This window comes from Argiope bruennichi, chromosome 4 (assembly GCF_947563725.1).
Source record: "Argiope bruennichi chromosome 4, qqArgBrue1.1, whole genome shotgun sequence".
In the NCBI taxonomy this organism is placed as follows: Eukaryota; Metazoa; Arthropoda; class Arachnida; order Araneae; family Araneidae; genus Argiope; species Argiope bruennichi.
In genome coordinates, this window is record NC_079154.1 from 137,963,433 (window position 1) to 137,988,327 (window position 24,895).

Sequence of the window (24,895 nt, forward strand, 5' to 3'; positions counted from 1 at the left end):
TCTGATTTCCGTTGAAAGTGATTGTAACATTGATTCTGTTTTGCAAAAGTTTTGGCAAATGGAAGAGTTGCCGGATAAAAAGTTTCTTATGTCAGATGAAGAAGAATTTTGTGAAAATCATTTTAAATCGACTTACAGAATAAATGATCAGGGTCGATTTGTTGTAAGATTACCTGTTTATAAGGACATTAATCAGTTAGGAGATACAAAGGGAATGGCTATTTCTAGGCTTCTAGCTATGGAAAAGAAATTTAAGTTTGACTCAGAATTTGAAATGGAATACAAGAGTTTTATGAGAGAATATGAAGAATTGGGGCATATGTCACCTAATAAAGATTTTGATTTTTCTAAACCGGATTACTTTCTTCCTCATTATGCTGTGCAAAAGAAAGACAGCATTACAACCAAATTTCGAGTTGTGTTTGATGGATCCTGCAAACCGCCTAACTTTAATTCGTTGAATTCAGTTTTGGGGGGTAGGAAAATTATTGCAACCAGATATATTTACTATTCTTGTCAGATTCAGACTAAATAAAGTTGCTTTCACTTCCGATATAAAGCAAATGTATAGACAAATTTTAATTGATTCAGAAGATCAAAATTTGCAAAAAATAGTGTGGAGAAATTCACCCGATTCCACTATTAAGGAATACAAACTTTCTACTGTAACTTATGGAACTTCATCCGCTCCATTTTTAGCTACTAGATGTTTACATCAAATAGGCTTGGATTCTCAAATTATAAATCCTGAAATATCTAAAATAATTCAAAATTCCTTTTATATGGATGACTTGATGGCTGGAGCAAAATCTAATGAAGAAGCAATCGCGTTAATTCAAAAATTGTCGGAAATTCTAGATGTCCGAGGATTTCACTTAAGAAAGTGGCGTTCTAATTCTCCACATGTCTTAAATAATTTAGCTGAATGCCTGAGTGCTAATGAATCTAATGTGGAAATTCATCCCGAAAACTGTTCTAAAACTCTGGGACTTATTTGGAACTCTTCTACTGATTGCTTTGTTTTTAAAATTGACTTTAATTTTGAGAATGAAATCACCAAAAGATCTTTTCTGTCACAATCAGCAAGGCTATTTGATCCTTTGGGTTTTCTTTCACCCTGCACAATATTAATAAAAATCTTTTATCAGCAGTTATGGTTGCTGAAACTTGATTGGGACAGTGCCTTACCGGAACATTTTGCAGTTAAGTGGCGTAAATTCAAAAAGGAATTTCAGCAAATATGTCACATTTCTATTCCGAGATGGCTTCTAACTACAGAAAAGGAAATTACTCTTCATGGATTTTCGGATGCATCGGAATCAGCATATGCCTGTGTAATTTATGCGGTTCAAAGAACTGATAATGGTGCTACTAAAGTCACTATTTTAGCAGCTAAAAGCAAGGTAGCTCCGCTAAAGCCTGTATCCATTCCACGGCTGGAGTTAAATGGAGCTCTCCTGTTAGCCCGATTATTATCTGTTCTAATTAAAACTTTTAATGATCATGTTATTAATATATATGCTTGGACAGATTCTCAAGTTGTTCTTTCCTGGTTGTCTTCACCTCCTCGAAATTGGAAGTCCTTTGTTGCCAACAGGACGTCAGAGATCTTGGACCTCATCCCTCAAAATAGATGGAGGTATGTACCGTCAAAGGAAAATCCAGCAGATATAGGATTCAGAGGTTTGTCTCCAAAGGATCTGCCAGACTGTCGCCTATGGTGGGAGGGCCCTACTTTCCTATCATCATCAGAGGCTGACTGGCCAAAGCAACCAGTATTCAAAACCAATGACTCTGTCCTTAAGGAAAAGTAAAAAACTGCATGTGTATTTGCTGCAATTTTGAAAAATGACTTAATAGATTCATTAATTGAAAAATACTCGTCATATACTAAGTTAATTAATGTATTATGTTTTTGTATTAGATTTATAAATAATTGTAAAACTGGTAAAGTTAATAATTCTACAGGTATAATTGAACCTATAACTTCAAAGGAAAGAACTTTTGCTCGTAATATTATTGTAAAATATGTTCAAACTGTATTTTTTGATGCTGAAATCAATTGTATAAGGTCAAACCAACCAATGCTAAAGAAAAGCCCACTATCAGCACTTTGTCCATTCATTGATAAGGACGGGTTGCTCAGAGTGGTAGGGCGTCTTCAAAATGCATCTTTGCAATATAATGCAAAACATCCTATCATATTACCTAACCAGCATAAATTAAGTATTCTGATTGTACAATATTTTCATATTTTAAATTTGCATGCATGTGGTAATTTGTTAATGGGTATTTTATGCCAAACATTTTAGAAATTAAATGTTAAAAGAATAGTTAAAAAATGTGTATTAAATTGTGTTGTATATTGTAGATTTTGAAGTAATATGTCAAAACAAAACAGGAGAAAATGGAAAAAATTGTTATCCAAACATTAAAATCGGTGATATTGCAATTATTAAAGAAGACAATATTACCCCAGCAACATGGCCTCTTGGTAAGGTTGTAACTATACATCCTGGCAAGGATGGGGCCATAAGAGTAGTTACATTAAAAACTTTGAAAGGGCTTTTTAAAAGGTCTATAGTTAAACTGTGTATCTTACCTGTGCATCAAGAATGACTTCTTGATGGGTGGGAGTATGTTTAGGTGATTTTATTATTTATAATATTTTGTTTTTATTTAATTACTTTATTTGTATTTTTGTTTCTTTGTATATGTATTCATACAGTAAAGATTAATACTGAACATAGATGGCGCAGTATGCGCTAACCCATGTGTATGTTTGGAATGTGGGGGAAGCGCACTTAAGCTGTTTTTGTAAACACTTCTCCCTGAGAGTTGGTGTGAAACTGGTGCAAGTAGGCACCGCTCGCTCTTTTGTTAGCGGCAAAAAGAAGTATTCGTTCGCTCTTTGTTAGCGGCAATTTCTGCTTTAATTGTATATAGTATTATGTGTTACCTTATATATGTGAAGTCATCGTCCATGTGTTGTTATATGTGTGTGTGTGCAAAATAAATACGAAAAGTGACAAGAAGGCATCTTTCCTTGGCTTAAATACACACAACCAGCTCTACACACATTATATCTAAGAATTTTTTAAAAAGATAAGTCTTACTTCTTTTTAACTTAAAATTTCATATTTAATGTCTTTTATTATACTATCATCATTTCATGTCGTGAAGACTTATTTGTATATATGCATAGTTAGTCATTTTCCAATAATAAAATTCCATTTCATTTTTTTTATGTTTGATTGATTTGATTTTTAATTCAAATACCAGCTATTCTTTACAGTGAAATTATTAAAAAGACCAGTTAAATATTCCTAATGTAATCATGTAATTCCTAATGTAATGCGCATGCACATAAAATGTTTAAATACAATTCTGTAGCTTAACGCTTAAACCTTTCAGAATCAACTCTGCCATAAATAATAGTACTACCTTCAAGAATCAGGGTTGAATTTATTAAACTATTTATTTTCTTTATATTATATATTTATACTTTATTTACAATATATATATATATATATATATATATATAGTGATATTTTGTGCAATCAGTTTCACTTACACTCTTCTTTAAATATCCCTTAGGAATCATTCAAAAATATTAAAATTAGTTAATAACAAATTAAAATCATAAATAATTTTAGGTATCATCAAACCAACAATTATTTACTTAAAAGGATACTTGAGAAATGGATTTAACAATTTGTTTAAAATAATTTCAAAAATAAAATCTTGCTCTTATTACATTTCAAAATAATTAATTTTTTCCATAAACTCCTCCCTTTTTATAGTAAAGATGTCCAACTCAAATGCTAGCTTTAACAAAATAAATAGGGTTTGAGTTTATGTGGGTGAGAAAAAAAAATATTTTTAACAGAAATATTAATCTATTTCAAAAATGCCATTAAAAAAAAACTAAAGACAAAAGCAATGTTAATGCTGCCTTTCTTGCATGTTTATCTCAAGGAATATGTCTTGCCTACAGTGATCAATTTCAAAATGATACAAGGTGAATATCAGTAATTCTGGATCTGACATAAAACACATTTCATCTCATAAGCAAAAAATAATTGCTCATACTTCCAAATGTGGAAATAATTTAAACCTGTCTGAGAGATACCGTCAAAATTTTAGCCTTTCTGCTTAACTGAACTTTACATAAAAAATGAACAGAATCACATTGATATATTACATACGGTTAAATACCAATATCGTAATAATGGAGAAAATTGAGATCAATCAATAAAGCTGTACATACAAGGACTTTAAATCCTGAAACTTGTTTCATATGCAATTTCTCAGCCTTAAAAAAAATGTCTATTCATTTTTGATGCTATGCAGTTTTTCTTAAAATTAATCTGTTGAAGACTGTAAATAGGTATTTTTAAAATTATAGTACAAAAATTTCAATATATATTAAAGTTACTAGGCCATTGTCATATTTATTGCAATTCATGCTCTTATTTTGAGGGATAAAATATGCGATAGAGATGTAAGATTATTAAAAGTACCATAACTTTAACATCTTTAATAATCAGATACTAAAAAATATTTTGTCATGGACATTAAGCATTATGTTATCATGTATTTTTTTTTTATTGGCCATATTTCTATACTAAACTTTAATGAACAAAATCACAGCTTTTGGCATTTGTACTTTATTTAGATGTGCTTGATTTTATTTTATATTTTATCTTCTACTAACACTGGTTATTCAGATGTGCTTGATTTTACAACGATAAAATTCTAATAATATCTTAATATTTTAAGAGTTTTAAAACATCATCATAAGATTCTGTGATTTACAAATGTTGTCAGAAAATAAAAATATTAAAAATTAAAAACTAACATTTTGAATCATAAAATCTGTTATATTATATATATATATATTATTAAATATTAATAAGTAAAAAAAAAAGCAAACCTCAAAAGGCATGGAGCTGACAATAACAAAAGTCTAGTAAAATATTATTGAAGAAAAAAGGATAAATTTTTGATCATGAATAATAAATGTTATCATTTCAAATTGTTAGTTTTTCACAATTTTTTTAAATATAGGTACATTTAACATTTTCAATAAGCTATTACATATATAACATTTCCAATGGTTAAATCGTGCAAATTTAGATTACAATGTATAACATTTCCAATAGTTAAATCGTGCAAATTTAGATTACAATGTAATTATTAACTTTAATTCTCATTGAGACATGAGTAAGGCTCTCAATTTAATTTATTAAAAAACAAAATTAAAACGGAAAGGTAAAAAAGACCAGCAAATTATGTTTGAACTAAAATACATTCTCATAGCAGAATAAGCAATTAACTCCTTCATAATCATCAGTTTAATAATAACTGATTTAACACTAATTTAATAATTTGATAGTCAAATGAAACATCAAATATTTCAATGACACAGATATCAAGGCTAAGTATGCATGTACTCAAAACTGTAATATTAATTTACTGCAAAATAATAATATAAACAACTTTTAAAAATTTAAATGTCATTTCAATATAGTTTAATAAAATTCACTTGAATTATGAAACTGAAATGTATGCACTTTAATATATAAATTTATTTTTCATTTATGGGATCAAAATATTAGACTCGTATATATCCATATTTCTTCATAATTACATTTTCAGATCTATGTATTTAATACATATATATGTGTTTGAAAATATTCCTTAAAAATGCATATTGGCGCTGAAATATATATATAACAGTAAATTGATCAAATCATAATTTTCTCAAATAAATACAAAAGCTTTCAATAGTTACTACTTGATAGTATAAAACAAAAAAAAGGTAAAAGTGAATTTTAGTGTGCACCCAGCTGCGCCAACAATGCCAAGTCGCCAATAAAGATGGCGGACAAAATAAACAAATACTTCCGCGGAACAGTTACGGTTACTATTTCCCGCCATCTAATTAGAACTTTTTACTGATAAGTATTTTTTTTCATACTGCCCGGTGCCTTCGGCATCTGTAGAAGACACCGGACAGAATTTTTTAACTTAAAAAAACATCCTACGGCTTCGCTAGCAGCGGGAGCGGGAACCTAGTAGCTTCGCTAGCACATTGAACATAAAGACTGTGTGGAAAACAGAAACAGTACATAACCAAGAGAAAAGAAAAAACGGAGAAATAAGCAATCGGAACATTCTCCATACAAAATTTCAAACAAACATACTTTCCCCACCTTCATCAACTTATAAAAGAATATATTCCACTCACCTTCCATCCATTCTGCCGGTTCGATATCAAACCATTCTCAATACAAAATTTCAAACAAGCATCCTTTCCTAATTTCATTAACTCGTAAAATATATATGTATGCATATTTAACTCGCTCTTCATACATTCTACAGGTTCGAAATAATCCCGACATAACAAATTATGAAGGGAACCAACCGTTATAACACCAAAAGAATTACGAGAACTGCGAAGAATTCCATTTGCAGCTGTCTTTGAAAGTGAGAATGCAGACGATTTTTTTAAAGCGAATACTGACAATTAAAAATTGCAAAAGAATTAATATTTTCTGTTCGTATTCACATTAAAAAAAGAAAGAAGAAAATAACTTTTAATTATAAGCTTAAATTTCTTTATAATAAAGAACAAAAGTAAAATCTTTAATCGATATTTTTTTAATATTTTTAATTTAACATTTTTCATAATTTAATTGTAGTTTAAGTACAACTCAACCATTGCAAAAAATAGTAAACAAAACAGCAGTACGGTTGCTATAAGAGGCATCCGATGGGTTGCAATATTGGCGACAATCGGCTGGTGCACACTAATCTTCACTTAGGCAAAAAAAAAATACTTGTCAGTTGTCACAATAATTCCACCTAAACAAATAATATGACATTGCGTTTGGTATTCCGAAATACGTTTATAAGTAAACTGAGCTACTATCAAATTAATTAAAGTATTTAAAAAGTAAAGCAATAAAAAATAAATCAATTATTTGGGTGACATGGATGAGAAATCTATAATGTATTCTTTATTTGAACAATAATTTTTTGCAGCATCTTACTTTTCATATAATGTCATAACTTCTATATAAAAAAAGCGTCGTTATATTTAGTTCAATAACACTCTTCTAAAATCAAAGGCATCTACATTTCAGAATTCCGAAACATTTTTGAGCATACAGAATTATACAGTTCAAGAATCTGACAGAGAAGTCACGTGGGCTGAAAAACTCCGTTTTCCTTAAACATTAGAAAATCCCTATGTTTTTCCTTAAGAGCAAAATTTTAGTGCTGTCCCTAGAGTCTAGTGGAAGTAAACTCCAAAATTTCCTAGTATCGTTTCAGTTCAGTGCAACATCACTTTTAGAATTTCTTACAAAATCTTAATTTCTTATTGTAATCTTAATCATCATTTGATGCGCTGATTTATTTTTTCCTTCTATGATTGTTTTAATGACTTGAAAATCAATCTGTTGAGAGTCAAAAATTAATACTGCAAGCATGGATTTTATTATGGGAATCACCTGAGTTTTACCTGGTGATATGTGGTAGAACCTTTTGTAGTTATTTGCTCCATCACGTGCAGTGACATCATGTGATATACAACATGAAATTCAAGCGTGTATTGTACTTGTTAGTCTGTATCTAACTGATAGTGAAGCAATATCTGTTTTTCAACAGTTAGTTTAATTTCCGTTCTTTTTTTTTTTCATGGCAAACTCGGTAAGTTTTTATTCTTGTGTAAGTGGCTTGTGTACCGTAGATTTTATGTGCATTAGAATTAATAAACCCTTATAAAAATGGTTGTATAAGCTTTATTAAAAACTCTCATATATTGGACTGGAATTGAAAATGTCGAAATGAAGTTTTCAGAAAATAAAATATAGCTCTGTATTGATGTATAATTTTTAAACTCCTTCATTAAATAATTTTATTTTTACTTATATATTTTTAGAAGCATTTCAGGAATAAATATTTGACTGCATAGGATCTAAAGTTTACTTTGAGGAATTATGTAGAATTAGACTTGATAGATTTTTAAATAAAATTATATTAATGGACTTTTGTTCAAAACTTTATGTAAGCTACTTTTTTAAGTTACAAAACAATATTGTAGATGATTTATGATTTACTAGTGTGATTGAAAATCTATAAAACTTTATAGCAAAATATTAGTTGGACAGTGTTTCTTAACATAATGGTATATGTACATGTCTAGAAGGCTGTTATCGTGTTAATCGTATCTCATATATGAAGGTCACAAACTAATTAATGAAAGTTGTAGAAAAATTTCATGCACATTGACAAAATGTGTAAGAAATAATAATAATAATAAATATTGATAAAAATTTAAAAAAACAAACATGGTGAAGATTTTCCACAAATTTCTGCCAAATGGTAGAAATTGTATTGAATATTAATTAAAGAATACAATTAGGTTATCATATTTGGTAATTTGCCTTTAAAAAATTACATTTTGGTGATTATACCATATTTTTTTAGTTTACACGAAATGTTATTTGTAGTGTACTTCAGATGTAAATATTTATATATATATAGTAAGATTAAAAGTTTTTCTTCCAAATAGTGATGTTCATGAACTCTCAAAATCAGAACTAATTACTAAAATTGGTTTGAAACAAATGAAACACAAATAGAAAGAAATTGATCATGACACAAGCTTGGAACAAGAAGAAAATTTCTTCATAAAATAAGAAATACTACTAAATGCTGAGAAATAAAATGTGATTAAGCACACAATAAAATGAATAAATTTGTGTAGAAAGTGTGTGAGGTATTAAAAATATTGTAGAATTATTATATAAACAAAAATTAATGGGTCTTAAGAATGATAACTTTCAATTCCAAAAACCCTAAAATTTGCATTTTTGTGGAATTGTAATATCAATACAAATAAAAATACTGCTGAAAGAAAATATTAGCAATAACTTATAACTGATGTAAAAATATTATGAATTGGCATTTTTTTTTTTTTTTTTTTTAACTTTTACTACTATCTAGTTTAAGACCATCAGGAGCATTCTCCTTGAAACTTCCTAAAATATTGCCCCATTAGATCTTATTCTTGCACATAAAATTGTAGACCTTGGGTAAGGCTTTAATTACTTTTCTTGGTTCCAACAGGTAATAATTAAGATCTTAATGTGAATTTAATATTTTTGCTGAATTTATTGTGTGAAAATATATTTTCTTTTTATTGACCAATTGATAACAAAGTTTGAGATGAAACTACAAATGAATTTGCAAGATAACAAAATTAAATTTTATTGATTCAAATCATTGCATTTATGAGTTATTGTGTTTGTATGCACGTAAAAGTGGATTGACAGAAAATCGATCTTTTGTCAGATTTGCTTCAACATTTATTGGGAATCTTTAATTTAGATACTTAACATGTGTACCTAATTTTATTTATCTAGTTCTTCACATTTTATATGAAATTGAACAGCCTCCAGATTGACTTCCTCTAAATGGATTTGTTCAAAACATGATAGAAATCTATAAATTTGCATGTTTTTAGAAAGAAAAAAAAAGTTTTTTGAACTTAAGGAAGTCTGAAGCATTGAGATGCGACAAAATCTTAAGTTTGAATTTTTGGACGATTTCAATACTTGTTCTCTGTTTTATATGCTATATGAGAAAATAAAATTCAAACTTTGCATATGTTTGTTTTGTATTATTACAATTCTTTTTGAAAAGATAGAAGTTAATTTATAGGTTTTCTACTCTGAGATGCTTTTTTCTAATGCTTTTTTTTTCTTTCTAAAAACATATGCAAATTTGTAGATTTCTATCATGTTTTGAACAAATCCATTTAGAAGAAGTCAGCCTGGAGGCTGTTCAATTTCATATAAAATGTGAAGAACTAGATAAACAACTGCATAATGATCTCATAATTACACAATGTTCACAAATAAATGAAATTAAAACTAATCATTAAAATCAAATTGAAATGGACAGCGATTTACTAGCAGAAAAAAAAAATGCATTGCCAATTATTAAAAAAAAGTATCGAGTGGGGGAAAATAGCAATTACTCAATGCTATTCATATGCAAGTTCATAAACACTTCTGGATTTAATAAAAAATATTATTCATGTTTGTACACATAATCTCTCTGACCTTTGAAAACAGACTAGTTACCACAAAAATGCTATCATATGTACTTCGAGATTTTAGTTAATATGATGAAGCTGGAATTAATTGGGATTGAGTGCATGTAATTGCATATAGCTTGAAATGTTACCAATTTTTTATGAAATTTCAAGTTATTGAGAATTTCATTCAAGAAATTTCAAGTCAAGTCATTCCATTATCAAGGCTGATGAGTCTTTCCACAATTTTATCTCTAAGTAAATACATTAATGCATTTACAGCTTTATCCAGCTGTTTTAGTTTTTCCATTGACATATATGCACTTAATGGTTTATGCATTCATTCTAAATGCATGTTTGTATTGAGACTAGAATGCAATCTGTACTAAAATGCCCATTGTTTCAGTTTATTCAAATAACGGACTTTGAAATATTCTGCAAAAGCAGAAGTATCAGCATCAACACTCAAATCATTCAATGATGTTTCTATCATGACAACAACTGCATTTTCATTTCTCTTCAAGAAGAGTTCTTAGTAATTTATAAACCTGCACCTACTTTTCTTTCCTTTTAATCTTGCTTAAGTTTTTTCTCCAAACTCTGTTGACATGCCATATACAATATAAGTGTTGTTTCGAATTTTCCATTATAACATGCATTTGACATATGCAAAAAAAAAAAAAAAAAAAAAACTCTTACCTTTATTTTTAGTTTGTCAAGTGAAATTTTAATAATCTTAAGTGTTTGTGTGTGTTTTCCCTCAAGTCTTTTCCAAAAAACAAACTTTTTCTTATCATTTATTTGCTTATAATTTATTTGAAACAGAAATTTGTAAATTTCTACTTTAAAATTATTAAAACATAAGACGAGTATTGTATATTCATACTATGATTCTAAAACACATTAATTAATAGTTGCACTACCTGGTAAATAACAAAAATAAATCATAATAAAGTTTGAGCTAAATCCATCAACGAGTTGAACATCTGTACTCTCGTTGCATTCAAACACTGTGGCGTGAGATAGAGAGGTTGAAAAAATAAGTAAATGAATTTTATTAATTTATCTTGTTTTTAAAATTGTACTCTATCATAAATTTAGGATTTAATTGGCCTGCCAAAAAAAGTTGTGGAGCATACTCCTTCCCTCCCCCTTCTTATTTTTCTGCACTGGGATTGAAAATAAAAATTTGTGTACTGGTAGTAGCATTCACAGCCTTGGTTAAGGTCTCTTATTTTTATAGCAGTGGGAGGGGTGATAACCTTCATTAGGAAGTATGCAATGAAGTAGTTTTGGCATTCTCAGCTATTTTCACATGTATTTATGGCAAAGCGCATTAAGCCATTTCTTCAAATGTATCAGTGATGACCCATTTTTGGCCTTTTTATGTATATGATATGCGTAAGTTAGTAAAACAACAGTTGTGCTTTTTAAAGTTTTGAAAGAAAATTTCTCGCTTGAACTTATTTCTTCAGTGAATTGCTAATGCCAGTATGATTTTTCTAACTATGTAATCTTGTTCTGCAGTTGATAAAGTGAATGAGGCATAAGAAGGGACAAATTGTTGAGACTTTAATTCCACAAGAACAATATCTGATAACATTATATGCTTTCCAAGTATGAATTGTCAATAACTTGTTAAAAAAAAAATGTTGGAATGCATAATGACTTCAGTAAATTTTGCATCAGGTTGTTTGGGGAGAAAACAAGTAAGTGTGAAAAATGAATCATGTTCTAAGTTGTACTTTCATCAGAAAGGATAAAAGATGGCATGAAGATGCTATTATCTGGATGGTTTCCGAATCAAATTACCTTTACTTGATTTCGATAATTTTCATGCCAAGAAACTGCAATTGGACGAGTTTTCTTTTTAAACTTTTTATTTGAAAATCATAAATTTAAAAATCTTGGAGAGAGTTTAAAATTTTCATGCTTCCTAGTGAACAAGCATTTACTGAAAGAGGATTTAGCATTAATTAAAATATTAGAATGGGAAATTTGAATGAAAAATTTCATGTTTCACAACATGTAGTCTATAACAATATAAAGCAGTCTGGCAGAGTCCACTCAGTGAATATTATTTCAGATTTCCAAAAGTTAGCATTATCAGTCAATTTGAAATATCGTCTACTTTTGGGGAAATCAGATGGTGAAAGAAATAATAGTTGTCAATGATATAAAGAAGGTTGGTTTCTGATTTCTTGATCTCTTTATTAAAAAAATTTCTCATGGAAAAGGAAATTGCTGAAATTTAAAATAAAGCTAATGCATTTACTTAATTGGCAAGCCATAAACTTTTCGTTGCGAACAAGATTAATTAGCCGGGAAAAGTTATTAATGAAAAATCTCTGACCTTTCACTTACACATTTTATAAAATTGGCATGATTTTTATATTCTAGATTTGTTTACTTGTTTTCTTAACCTGTCTCAAGGAATTGGAATGTTAATAACATTTATTTTTCTACTTATACTACTAACTGCAGTATAATTAAATAATTTAAGATGTGCAATGAAATTTTTTAATAAGATTTTTTCAGACGAAACTTGCATAAAAGACATTTTAAATAACTTAGTTTTAGTGTTGGTAAAAAATATTCAGTGATTCCTGATGTGTATATTGTTATAATATTGGGCCATTATTTAGGTAATACCTAACTTATTTCATTTGAACTTATAGTTCTGAAATAAAAATATATTTGGTTAAAGTTGGTTTTTGTTTTTTCTCTAAAGGTGCGCAAAAAGCACTTATAAAGTGCTTATTTTTAAAAATAAATTTTGTAAATAATTTTGTAAATTCATTTTTGTCAAATTTACCGATTATTTCAATCTTCAGTGTTTGCAACATACATTCATTTTACTCTTAACTGAAATTTTCTGAATGTCCTTGTATTAATTATTGCCTAAAGAGAATGTTGCCAGTCTAAATAAGAGATGAGGTTCGATTCAATCTTTAACCCTCTGGGTAGTTTCATTCTGTGTATAAAAGTTTTCGAAACTCGACAGCAGTGAGACCAGAAAGCTGTTGTTTTTTTCAATAGAGATGCACTGAAAGGTCGAGTGTCACTTGCACTCAATCATTAAATAGTGTCACTTGCGCTTACATTGTAGGTTTACTGGGGTTCTCGTATTCATAAGAGAATGATTGAGGGTTCCTTTTCATGAAACAATCAATTTTCTTCTCAGGGTAAAACTGTTAATTTCTGAAAACATTTTTGAAATTTTATTTCTAGATTTGGCGCTCGGTGTGTAAATGTAAATAACAGTATTGAAGCTTTAGAAATATCAAAAGGAAAGCCATCAGCTGTGCATAATGAATATCAGTATCGCGGTAGCCTTGAAAATGTGGTAACATGGCGCTGTATTTATGAAAAGTCCGAAAAGCCTGCTCAAAACAAAAGAACTGAAGTGCGTCATTCTTGTAAACCAGATGAAGTTCAGATCGACGTCAAGAATCTTTTAGTAAAAATTAAAAGGAGAGTTTGTGAGACTGATGAATCCGTCTCAAAAATATATCACGAGGAAATGTGCCCTCTTTTTCAAAATGGACATGAATTTTTGACGGAAATTCTCACTTTATTCTCTATTAAAAGTTCTTTACATAAATTCAGAAAAAAAAAACACAAAGGGTTAGCAATGAAGCTTCTACAGCTAGAGAAATACACATCCCTTTGGAACTGTTAAAACTAGATAAAACATCGAGTTTTTTGCTTGCTGATACGACTGGAGGTGAAAGAATTGTTGTCTTTGGGACTTCAAAGGGCAACAATATTCTTTAAAGATTTAAAAAAAATGTATTCAGAGGGAATATTCAAAACTTATACTAAACTGTTTCTGCAGATCTATTCTTTATACGCAAATATCGGTAGCAATTTAGAAGAAGTTAATATTATCCTGATTATATTTGCACATCTCCTCAATAAAAAGCAAACCACATGTGAAACTATTCAATATTTTAAAAGAATCTAATTGGAATCCTGAATGTTTGATTTTAAGAGGCATAAAAATTGTATTCCCTATTTTAGAAATAAAAGGCTGCAATTTTCATTTCAATCAAAGCTTATGAAGGCAAGTGCAAAGCATCGGCTTGGCAGATGCTTATAAATCCAGTGCAGAAATTCAGACTCCGTGTTCGCTTGTGTACTGCTCTGGCTTCTCTGGATGATGTGTGTATGAAGGAGGGATTTTCCTCCACGCATCAGCATTCTCTTTAAAAAAAATTGACTATTTGGTTGATCAATGGCTCGAAAATACCACAATTACTGTTGGTATTTGGAATTGTTACAAGAGGCTCCATAGAGCAAATAATGTTATCGAAGGATGGAACATCAAGACAGATTTGTTTACTAAGAAATCGCGCCCAAGAATGGAGCAGCTGATTCGTTGTTTAAAAACGGAAGCAGAGTAAAGTGACTTTTTAGCAGTAAGGAAAAAGTTATATTTAGAGGCAAAACAGTGCAAAAAATACATAAATCTAGACAATCGAATAATCCGAACAGTGGAAAAATATAACTGTTTTTGTAAGTAAATAAAATTGTCGTAAATTTTTTTTAAAGTAATAAATAATGTTCGAATGTTTTTAAAATAATAAGTAATATTTATTTGAAAAATTATTTGTAGTAATAAAATGAAATTGAAAAACTAAATAAGTGCAAACTTGAAGAATAAAATGTTTTTAGGTGTTACGAATAATTTTTCATGTATTTGTTACTTATTCTTATTTTCTTTGCCTGTAATAATTTTTTAAACTTACTTACATAGATTAAAATTGTATTTTAAGTGCAGTAAAATTGTAGTAATAAAGTGCAATAAAACTTAGTAATAAAATGCAGTAAAATTGTAGTAAAGCAGTGTAATAGAAGATATCTTATTGTATTTCGAAAATTGTTAAGTTGAAATAATTGATTTGATTTTTTATATATTTCGAATAATAGCATTTTCTTAATAAACTATTTGCATATACTTTACTATAAGTTTTTTTATTAGTATATTGCATAACTACTATCAGTATTACAAACAAAATAAAAAAAGCATATATCTGCTGCTAAGTTTATTTTATATGTAGTTATCTTAAAGATTTTCTGCCCTTGAAGCTGAAATTAAATGCGCTTCCCTTATAATTATTACTAACGTTCATTTGTAAAAATATTTGGCACTTAATATTTTAATGATTCAAAATTAATCAGCATAAAATTGTAAAATTTTTTGGGATGTTAAATAAAGTCTCGCTGTTTTTTTTTTTTTTTTGTGAAAATTAATGTTTTATTTTTAAAAAATCATCAAAAAATATGTTACTGAAAGTATTGTCCATCGCTAGCCACTACTTTCCCCCTTCTTTCTGGCAGCATTTGAATTCCACGTCGGAAAAACGACACGTCTTTTGAGGCTATCCAAGAGTCGACTTGATTTTTGTCATCTTCATAAGAACGGAAGTGCTGGTCAACCAGAACCACGTGTCATCGACCGGAGCAAGTGGTAGTCGGAAGGGGCATTGTCCGGTAAATACGGCGAGTCGGGTAGGACCTCCCACTTAAGCATTTCCAAATAGGTTTTTACCGATTTTGAAACATGTGGCCGAGTGTTGTCATGCTGCAAAATGACCTTGTCATGTCTCTGCTCGTATAGCGGCCATTTTTCCTTCAATGCTCGCCTTAATCGCTCCAATTATAGTCTGCAGCGATCTCCCGTGATGGTTTCATTTGGTTTGAGCAGCTCATAATAAACTATACCCAGCTGATCCCACTAGATGCAGAGCTGAAGCTTGGAACCATGGATATTCCGCTCTGCTGAAGATGTTGATGCATGGCCGGGTTTACCCCATGATTTTCTACTTTTAGTTATTATAGTGTATCCAATTTTCATCGCCAGTTACGATACAATGAAAAAATCCTTTCCTTTTCTGCCGTTGAAGCAGTTGTTCACACGTTCGACGTCTCTCGGCTTCAACTCGTACGGCAACCAATGACCTTGCTTTTGTATCATTCCTAATGCTTTCAAACGAAATAATATATACTGAATTTCAAGCTTGTTTATAGTACTTGTAAATAGATGCGTCACTATCGTAAACTAACGCAATCGGTCCCGATAACGCCATCTGTTGGAAAATAGCGAGAATTTATTCAACTATCCAATATTTCTTTGCAGATTATAAATTTAAACAGCATTCATGTTTTTAAAAAAATCTTTCTTAAAATCTAATATATAAAAATTAATTTTTGTTTGTTCGTAATTTATTTGCAGCCGCAGCCTTACCATTCATCCGACTGCGATAAAACTTTGCCAATTTATTGCTTGCACTTGTGCGAAGGTTATAGGCATAATACAATTATTATACCGAATGTATAAAAATGAATGTTTGTTTGTTTGTATTTTATGCACTGCCGTACTGTTCATCCGATGGCGACATAACTTTGCCAACTTATTACTTTGAACCTAGAAAATATTTTTTTTCACGTGGCCTGCACTATGTTGGATGCTCGAAATTTATTTGCTTTTGCTGAAGGCGGAAAAACAAAAAAATATTGTCTACCCTAAAGTATACTTGAATAATAAAGTTAAAAAAAAAAAAGAATAAATATTATTTCTTCTTCTTTATATGTCATTCAATTTCATTGAATTGAATTTATTATTTGTCATTCAATTTCATTGTCGATAAGAAAATAAATATCATTCTTTCTATCATTCCTAACTAAACCAGATAGTTAATTCAAATTTCGAGCTATATTTTCAAAATGATTTATTTCGCGGCAGCAACGCGCCGGGTACCAGCTAATAGTCAATAAATATTTCAGTTCCGGAAAAGATTCTAATATAGAGACCATCATATAAATTGAATAATTATACAGCAATTTTCATAATTTGAATAAAATTATAAAATTGTCTTCAACGGAAAATAAAATAAGTTTTTTTTTTTTTTTTTTTTTTTTTCCCATACAAATGTAAGACAATGTTCAACTAGCATCAATATTCAAAATTTTTAACAATGAAAATAAAATTTTTATCTTTATAACCTTTTCTTCCGAACTGCTTGATTTGTTTTGATATTATACCAGGCAACGCTATAATTTATATTGAATATTGAAAAAAATTCATTTAATTACTTCTCTGATTGTAATATAATAAAAAAATTTGAAATAATCTTTGAACGCTAAAAACTATAGATATATCAAATTTTAGAATAACCAATTTCTATTATAATTGTTATAGTAGATATAAAGTTATCAAAAATTGTTAATCTCAGTAACCTCCAATGCTCCATTTTAGTAAGAGTCAAATTGTCTTAACATTTATTTAAATCAGATTTGCAGTGGAAAAGGAAATTGAAATAATAATAATAAAAAAATGTGCCTAAGTGGATTACTTTGTTCATGGGATTTTGCTAAATATTACTTTTAAATTATTGAATGAATTACTTTTTTTTTTTGTTACTTAAAAAATACTGACGACATATGGTCATATATAAAATAAAATAAATACTGACAGTCAGAGCTTTAATTATGTCGAAAGTCAATTTGATATTTAAATAAGAAGCATTAAAAGGCAAAAAAAAAACTCATTTTTTTTCTCCTTTTAAAGAATAATTCTTTATGTTATGGAGAATGATATACGGATTAATGTTATATATATGTAAACCATATTTTTTAGTCGTTGCGTGGCCGAAGGAAGACACTTTTGAATTTTTAAACTTTTAATTTATTCCATCCGGGTGACACATTATATATAAGAAGCAATGATGAAACCACATCCGTTCACATCGCGATACAAGTAAAAAAGAGACAAATTTTTCCCTTCGATCATTTTACTATGAGATTTTTATGGGGATTTCTTTGCCACATGTCGATTTAAGGAAGGGAATTTTAGGTGTTTAGGGAAGGGAATGTTGGAAGCATTACAGATTTTTATCCTTTCACTTGGAGTGTAAGGAATTGCAGAAGTAAACATTTTTATAGAGTGCGTGTAGTATTAATTAAATAAAAAAAGTCGGAATTGGATCAGGAAATAAGAGAACTATGTAGCATGAAGTTAATATGGGCTAAATTAAGATAAAAATTAGAAAATTAATTAAGTTTTAAATTAGATTAAGAGGTATCATTACATATATATTTACAGTAGTTAAATAATAGGTTTCATGAATTCTTCTGCCTTTTTTATGCAATTGCAATGCATTAGTTAGAAAAAAACTTTGTTTGTTTTAACTCGCTTGTATGTTAAATATACTTTTATAAAAATATTTTGAATCATATGAATTTTATTCACATAATCAATACTCCTGTTCTACAGAGAAATGTCTTATGATTTCTGATAGATAATCTATAATTTACAGAAAAGAAAATAGATGTTTAAAGACAACATTTCCACATACGAAATTTGTTAATAATTAATTTCATTTGTATTAGATAATTAATTTCATTTGTATTAGATAATTAATTTCCTATGTATTAGATAGAATAGACTATCTAATACATAAGGAATTGAATTTTTAGGCTACGACAGGACTTAAGTTTTGGCTTCAAATTCAGGTTTCATTGATATAACTATATAAATAAATAAATAAATAAATAAATAAAAAAAACTGATGTAATTGGTCCATAAATAGAATGATTAGCGCGTTCCACTCAGTTATCATTCTATTGGTTTTGTTTACTTCACAGTTATATTTGTTGCATTAAGAAGAAAATTAGCTTGTTGTTACTTTTTAAGTATTTTTAAAATAGCAGAAAAATGGAAAGTTTGTTATATTTGAATAATCTAAACTTTATTTTTTAGTGAAAACTAATTCATTTTATTTTTAGTGATATAAAACTAATTTGAAAAGCAGTACATTTTTTGTAATTTATTTGCCTTTAGAAATGGAATAAATTTTCTGAGAAATGCATTTTAAAGTAGAATAAAACATAGTCTATTAAATTGTGTCATCGGTCCAGTTAAAGAAAATGGTTCCTCAAATTACATCACCAATTTCATTAAGCTCAATAATACAAAATTTTTTTTTTTTCATATTTAATGAACGGTAGCATTTCTTTTCTTTTTTTTTATATTCGATTGCCTTAACAGTCTTAGTTTTTGTATTGCTTGGTATTTTTAATATTCATGTATGTCGTCTTTTTGCTTTGGTTTTTTCCATTTCCAATTAATGATAATAATTATAATTGCTTTTCTAGAGCTGTGATAGGTTTTCTTGATCTTACCATCAAATTCTGGATATAATTTTAAGTCCAATCTAAATCCTTTTTGTTGCAACATCCGCCCCTCCCCGAAAAAAAAAATCGCCTAACCTTATTTTTAAAGTATTTGAATAAAATTATACTGTAATAAGCACAAACTGTAATCAAGAAAATTTCCTCTAACAGATATAACATGTTAGCAAGCGTTTATTTCTTTTAACGATTTCAATTACATATATTCTTTCAGCGTTACATTCTTTTAATTGCCAAGTTTTATCAAGAAAAGGTACCAAAATTTTTGAAAATACTGCGGTTGCTGTAAAGGAGAATAATAAAAACCTAGAAAAATTAATTTTTTTATATAGATCGTGTTACGAGAAAGCATCCGGTAGTCTTATATTCATACAAAGTTTGATACTTCTTCGCCTGTAAAATTTACTGATTCATTGATTTAAATTCATTATTCATTGATTTAAATCATTTTTCTATTCCTTTGACGGGTGATTGAAGGACATTTTAAGGGATAATATACAGTGCTGGCCAAAATTGTAAAAACCTTTAGCGGGGGAAAAAAAAAAAAAAAACAATCTATGTTTGAGTGTTAAGAATACTAAGTTATTTTTAGAGATATATATCTATGATAGAAAATATAATTATTCAAGATACTACTGAAATAACTTTTATGCAGGAAATTTTATTACGACATAAGTTATAAAAAAAGAAAAAGTGGAACACATAGAAAATAAGATGATAGAAACAATCCGACAATGCCACTTAATAGCTGACTAATCTTTGGCTTTGATTACGGCCTTCCCATGGAGTGAACTAATTTTTTAAGTTCATCAGCTGTTATAATGTGAAACCAAGATTTAATTATTGCTAAGATTAACTAGTTTTTATTGCTGGGTTATTGTTCACGCACAAGTTTCTTCAACCGCTTCCATAAATTTTTGATTGAGTTAATATCTGGGCTATTTGGAGGCTACTCCAGTAAAGGAATTCGATTATCTTGAAACCACTTTTTGCACACATTTGCGACATAGCATGGAGCTGAATCTTGTTGGAATATAAATGCTTGTCTTGGAAAAGATCAGGAATTTTCCATTTATCACAGAAATTCTACCTATACGCTTTGATGTTAGTGTCATGATGCCACTATCATGACACTAACTGTATGTTTCATTGTTGGTGTAATGCATTCAGGATGCTTATATTCGCCAATTCTTCGTCTTATAAATTTTAGGCCATCGCTATCAAATAGGACGATTTTGGCCTAATGACTTCAAATAACGCCTCATTGTTCCATTGTCCAATTAACATAGGTTTTAGCCCAGTTTAATCTTTTCAACCTTTATTTCAGAGATAAAAATGACTTTTTTCGTGGAATTTTAGCATTTAGACCACATTTTTCCAATCGGCGTAGAACAGACCATGCACTAACCTTTATATTACATTGTGCCATTTCTTCTTGTACATTCACAGACGATTTTTTTCTGTCACGTAAGCTTAGTCTTCCAATTCTCCTATCATCAGTTGATGGTATGCATCTTTTTCTTTCTTTACCAGTTTTGTTTTGTAGAGACTGAGTTTCCTTATATCTCTTCAAAAATTCAGAAATGCCACTTTTGATTACGTTGATACCAGTGTTTTTTCTAATTTCTCCATAACTGTAGCCTTGATCACATAAGAGCACTATTTTACATCACTTTCTAGGTGACCAGTTGATACTTTGTTCCATTTCTATAATTTTTGTTTTGTTTTCATAAGTTTTTTAATATGACAGAAAACAGAGAGAAAAAAAACCCCAATTTACTAGCGCTCATTTAACACACTGAAAAATGTTTTCGTTTGAACTCCAATAAATAATATCAAAAGTTTAATTATATTGTAATTTGATTAATTCGTTCCCGAAACAAAACGATACTTCATTGCTCTCTAAACACTCGAGTTCATTGGCTGCATTCAGTTAAAGAAAAACTACTAATATCAAATTAAGCAAATTGTGCGACTTTCGCCTTGTTATTGAGTTGTAGCTTTTGATAGAATGCAGATAATTAAACTTTATTGCACTATGTTTGTACTTAAATTACCTTCCCTATGATATATAATTTTTTGGGCAATACTCTAAACATATTATAGATGCGAGCCCTCAAAAATGAACTTTTCCCTCCCTCAATTTCGCCTGTAACTGTTCGGGGATCAGAAAAAATTATTTAAAGAGCAAAATCAGAAAATATAACACATTTATTAACTTTCATTAAATATTAAAAAAAAAATAGCCGTTATTGCATTAATTGAAGTGCTAAAAAATTTGTTCAAAATTAGCACCTTCGACACCTATACAGAATTGCATCATCTTAATAATACTTGGGTATATGCGATCGAGTTCTTGTGCTATAGGGACTGACTTTTTGAATTAGTCTGCAAAGGTTGATGATGAACCTTTTGTGCGAAGAATTGTTTTCATCTTTCCAAAAGTGACAATTTTGAAAATTAATGTTTCTATCTGAATCAAAGCAACATTCATTTCTCCAGACTGCATTTTTCAGAAAAGAAAGTTTTGATTTTCGTCTAAGGAAGGACCTATTTGTTTGATCCTATACATCGATCTTGTATTCTGTATGAATGCTAGTTATGTCTCTACAATGTCAATTTTGGAATGCTGAGTTCTGGACTGACTATTTGTAATCTGGCAAAATGGTAACTTGAAAAACAAGGCAAAATATCGATTCTTTCATCACATGTATGCCACCTCATTCTCACCATTTAACTCCGATTAAAGTAAGGATCGTGCAGTGTTTAATTACTATAAGACACAGCCTATTAAAATGCTGGGAACTGAAAACGATATTTGTATTCTTTTAGATCTAGGCATGCATTACGATTACATACGAAATAAATCATCATCATATCCAAAAGTTCCTTGTTGTCTTTTTTAAAGAAACCCCACTCAAATTAGATTAAAAAAATTGTTTTCTTGCTGAGCATTCCAATAAATATCTGGGATATCTTAAATGTTCAGTTTCTCTTCTCTATAAACCCGAAGGTGTAACTGCCGATCAATGAAAGTGAAGAGCGTTAATGCTGGATAATGAAATTTCGTTGAAGTCATGGTGATTGAATGATGTACTATTTGCACTCTGAAATAATGCTTTCTTCCTTATTTGCGGTCAGTCCTTCGAAATTTAAAATTAAGCATATTTCTGCGAATGTGAAATTTTGTGCGCAGAGATGAAAATAAGTGAAAAAAAATATATATACTAATTCACACTTGAAACTATGGTGGACGTACAAAAATTTTAACTTTTGCACTTATCTCTCTCTACAGAATCCAAAGTACTTCCATTTGCTCATTTAATGAAATTTTGTAACTGGGGGTATGTGTCTAGATGCAATATTTAAAGAAATAAAAACTTGTTCCTAAATGCAAACATCTAATGCATTTTAAGGAGAAAATGATTTCGGAAACCATGATTATATAGCTGTGAAATTAGTCCTATTTTACGGTCTAAATATTTACTATTGTAATTTTAATTATGATTTCAATAAAGGTAGCATTTATATGGATCTATTTTGTTCAGAAGCCATACCACAATGTCGGCTTTTTTTTTTTTTAAAAAAAAACGCAATATGATAGTTCACATTATCAATAACAATGACGGATGATTCACCCAATGCTCTTAGTAAATCGAGAAATCACTTTTTAAAAATTTCACCGTTCATCTGCTCGTGATAGTCAACCAATAAGATAGAACCATAGCTGACCTTCTCTATGAAGGGGCCCGGATGCAAAAAAACCAGTCGGGGGCTTAAATTGTTTGCAAAGTAAAAAAAAAAAAATACGTACACATATTACTATTGCATGTTTATTTAATACATGGTTCTGTTTTTGCTATTAATTACTTTTGGAAAATTACAACTTTTTGCAATTTCCTTTTCGATGCTTAGTGCATTTGTCAAGTGCATTTAAGCGTTGTGCACGCATACTTGACCGAAGACAATTCTTTATTAATTTTAATTTGCTGAAAGAGCGCTCCACATTTATTATATTAACTGGCAATGTAAAGAAAAGTTTTAACACAGTTAATAGATTTAGAAATAAATCATTATAATTATTAATTAGTATATATTGCAATATGTGTTGAGCGTTATTTGGATTAAGTTTTCATTTATAAAACGTTACAAAGTTATTATAAAACGTTATAAAGTTTTGGAACATTTTTTTAATTCGTGTTTTTCTAAAGTTTTTCTATCAGTGATTTATTTGAAATACTTTTAAATCTATCTTCTATCTGTACAGTCACAGTATCAGTTACAGAGTTGAAAAATAACATCTAAATTCCTCAATCGGGATTTCTATAACTTCATCTTCTGCCGTTTCAAATTATATTTTTTCTCTTTTTACAAATTCGTTTTTCAGGAAAATGTTCGATAAGGTTCAAATTACGTGCTATCGCTTTTGTTTCGTCTGAAAAGGAGCTAAATATTGTTCTTAAATTTTGAATTTCAGTTTTAATATTATTGACTAAATTAAAAGCTAATCGAGAACAATTGTTTTTTCTTTAAATAATTTATTGAGAGTGCTAATTTTCGGCAATATTATAAACCATACTATTAATCATAAAATAACTGTCATTTCTTGTATTGAATCCAGTAGACTTTTAGCTTCGGATACCGCTGTATTATTGTTATTTGCATCAATAAATTCTTCTAGGGCATTAAAAGTTTGTTCAAATTATATATACACTGCTTTAACCGTATCTATTTTGGCTTCCTAACGAGTGTCGAATAATGGTTTAAGATTAATGTTTAAATGCTTTTGTAGAATTTCCCATATACTTGTAGATGCAAAAAATAAGCAATATAAAAAAAAGTGCAATATATACTGCTAGAAGAGATATCACAAATTAATAAATTAAAAGAGTGTCATAGGCAAGGCACATAAATTGCATGAGGATTTAGAGCAATTTTCTAGATTGTTCACCTTTATATTTCCCTTTCATGTTGCTACTGTTGTCTTCCACTACAATCCATAATATTTAAATCAAGCCCACTTAATATTTCCAATACAGCTTTTGCTAGTTCTTCTCCAATCACGTCAGTTACTTTAATAAACTCTGTAAATGACACATCTTCAAAATTTACATACCTTATAATGACACGAGCGTATTCTTAAAGAAAACACATATCTCAAATAAAACGCAGCACTCGGACTTTTCTTAAAATTATCTATTCAAATCAAAAGCACAAGCAACATTCTCCCTTCGCCACTCAAGCTCTTCTCATCATTTATTTAATAATTCGATTAAACTTTAAAAATGTCCATTATTAGGCGTTCCTATTATTGCATGGTTTCTTCGAAGTGGAAGATTATTACATGCTAAAAATAGAATCATATCTACAATTCTTTGAAATTGTAATCTAAGTCTTTCCGTTTCCTTATTTATATTAACTTGATTTATTTTATCAATAACCGAACATAAATTTAGTCGTTTCAGTAATTCTTTCCAAGCAATAAATTAATTGACAAATAGAACGCTCATGATCGTGAGTTACAGTTGATAATTTTTTCCATTTATTATAGATACCTATAAATTGTGTAGATTTTTCATTTCCTCTGGA

The 24,895-nt window shown here is 29.2% G+C and overlaps 1 protein-coding gene across 1 annotated transcript in view; it reads left to right on the forward strand.

Annotated features, from left to right (window-relative positions):
• Positions 1-7,413: 7,413 nt before the first annotated feature.
• The window catches only part of LOC129966575 (ras-related protein Rab-32-like), a 39,859-nt gene continuing 22,377 nt past the window's right edge, over positions 7,414-24,895 (forward strand). The window contains exon 1 of the mRNA XM_056081036.1: positions 7,414-7,719. Coding sequence (XP_055937011.1) covers positions 7,708-7,719 — 12 coding nt within the window. The 5' untranslated portion in view covers positions 7,414-7,707. The remainder of the gene's footprint in view (positions 7,720-24,895) is intronic.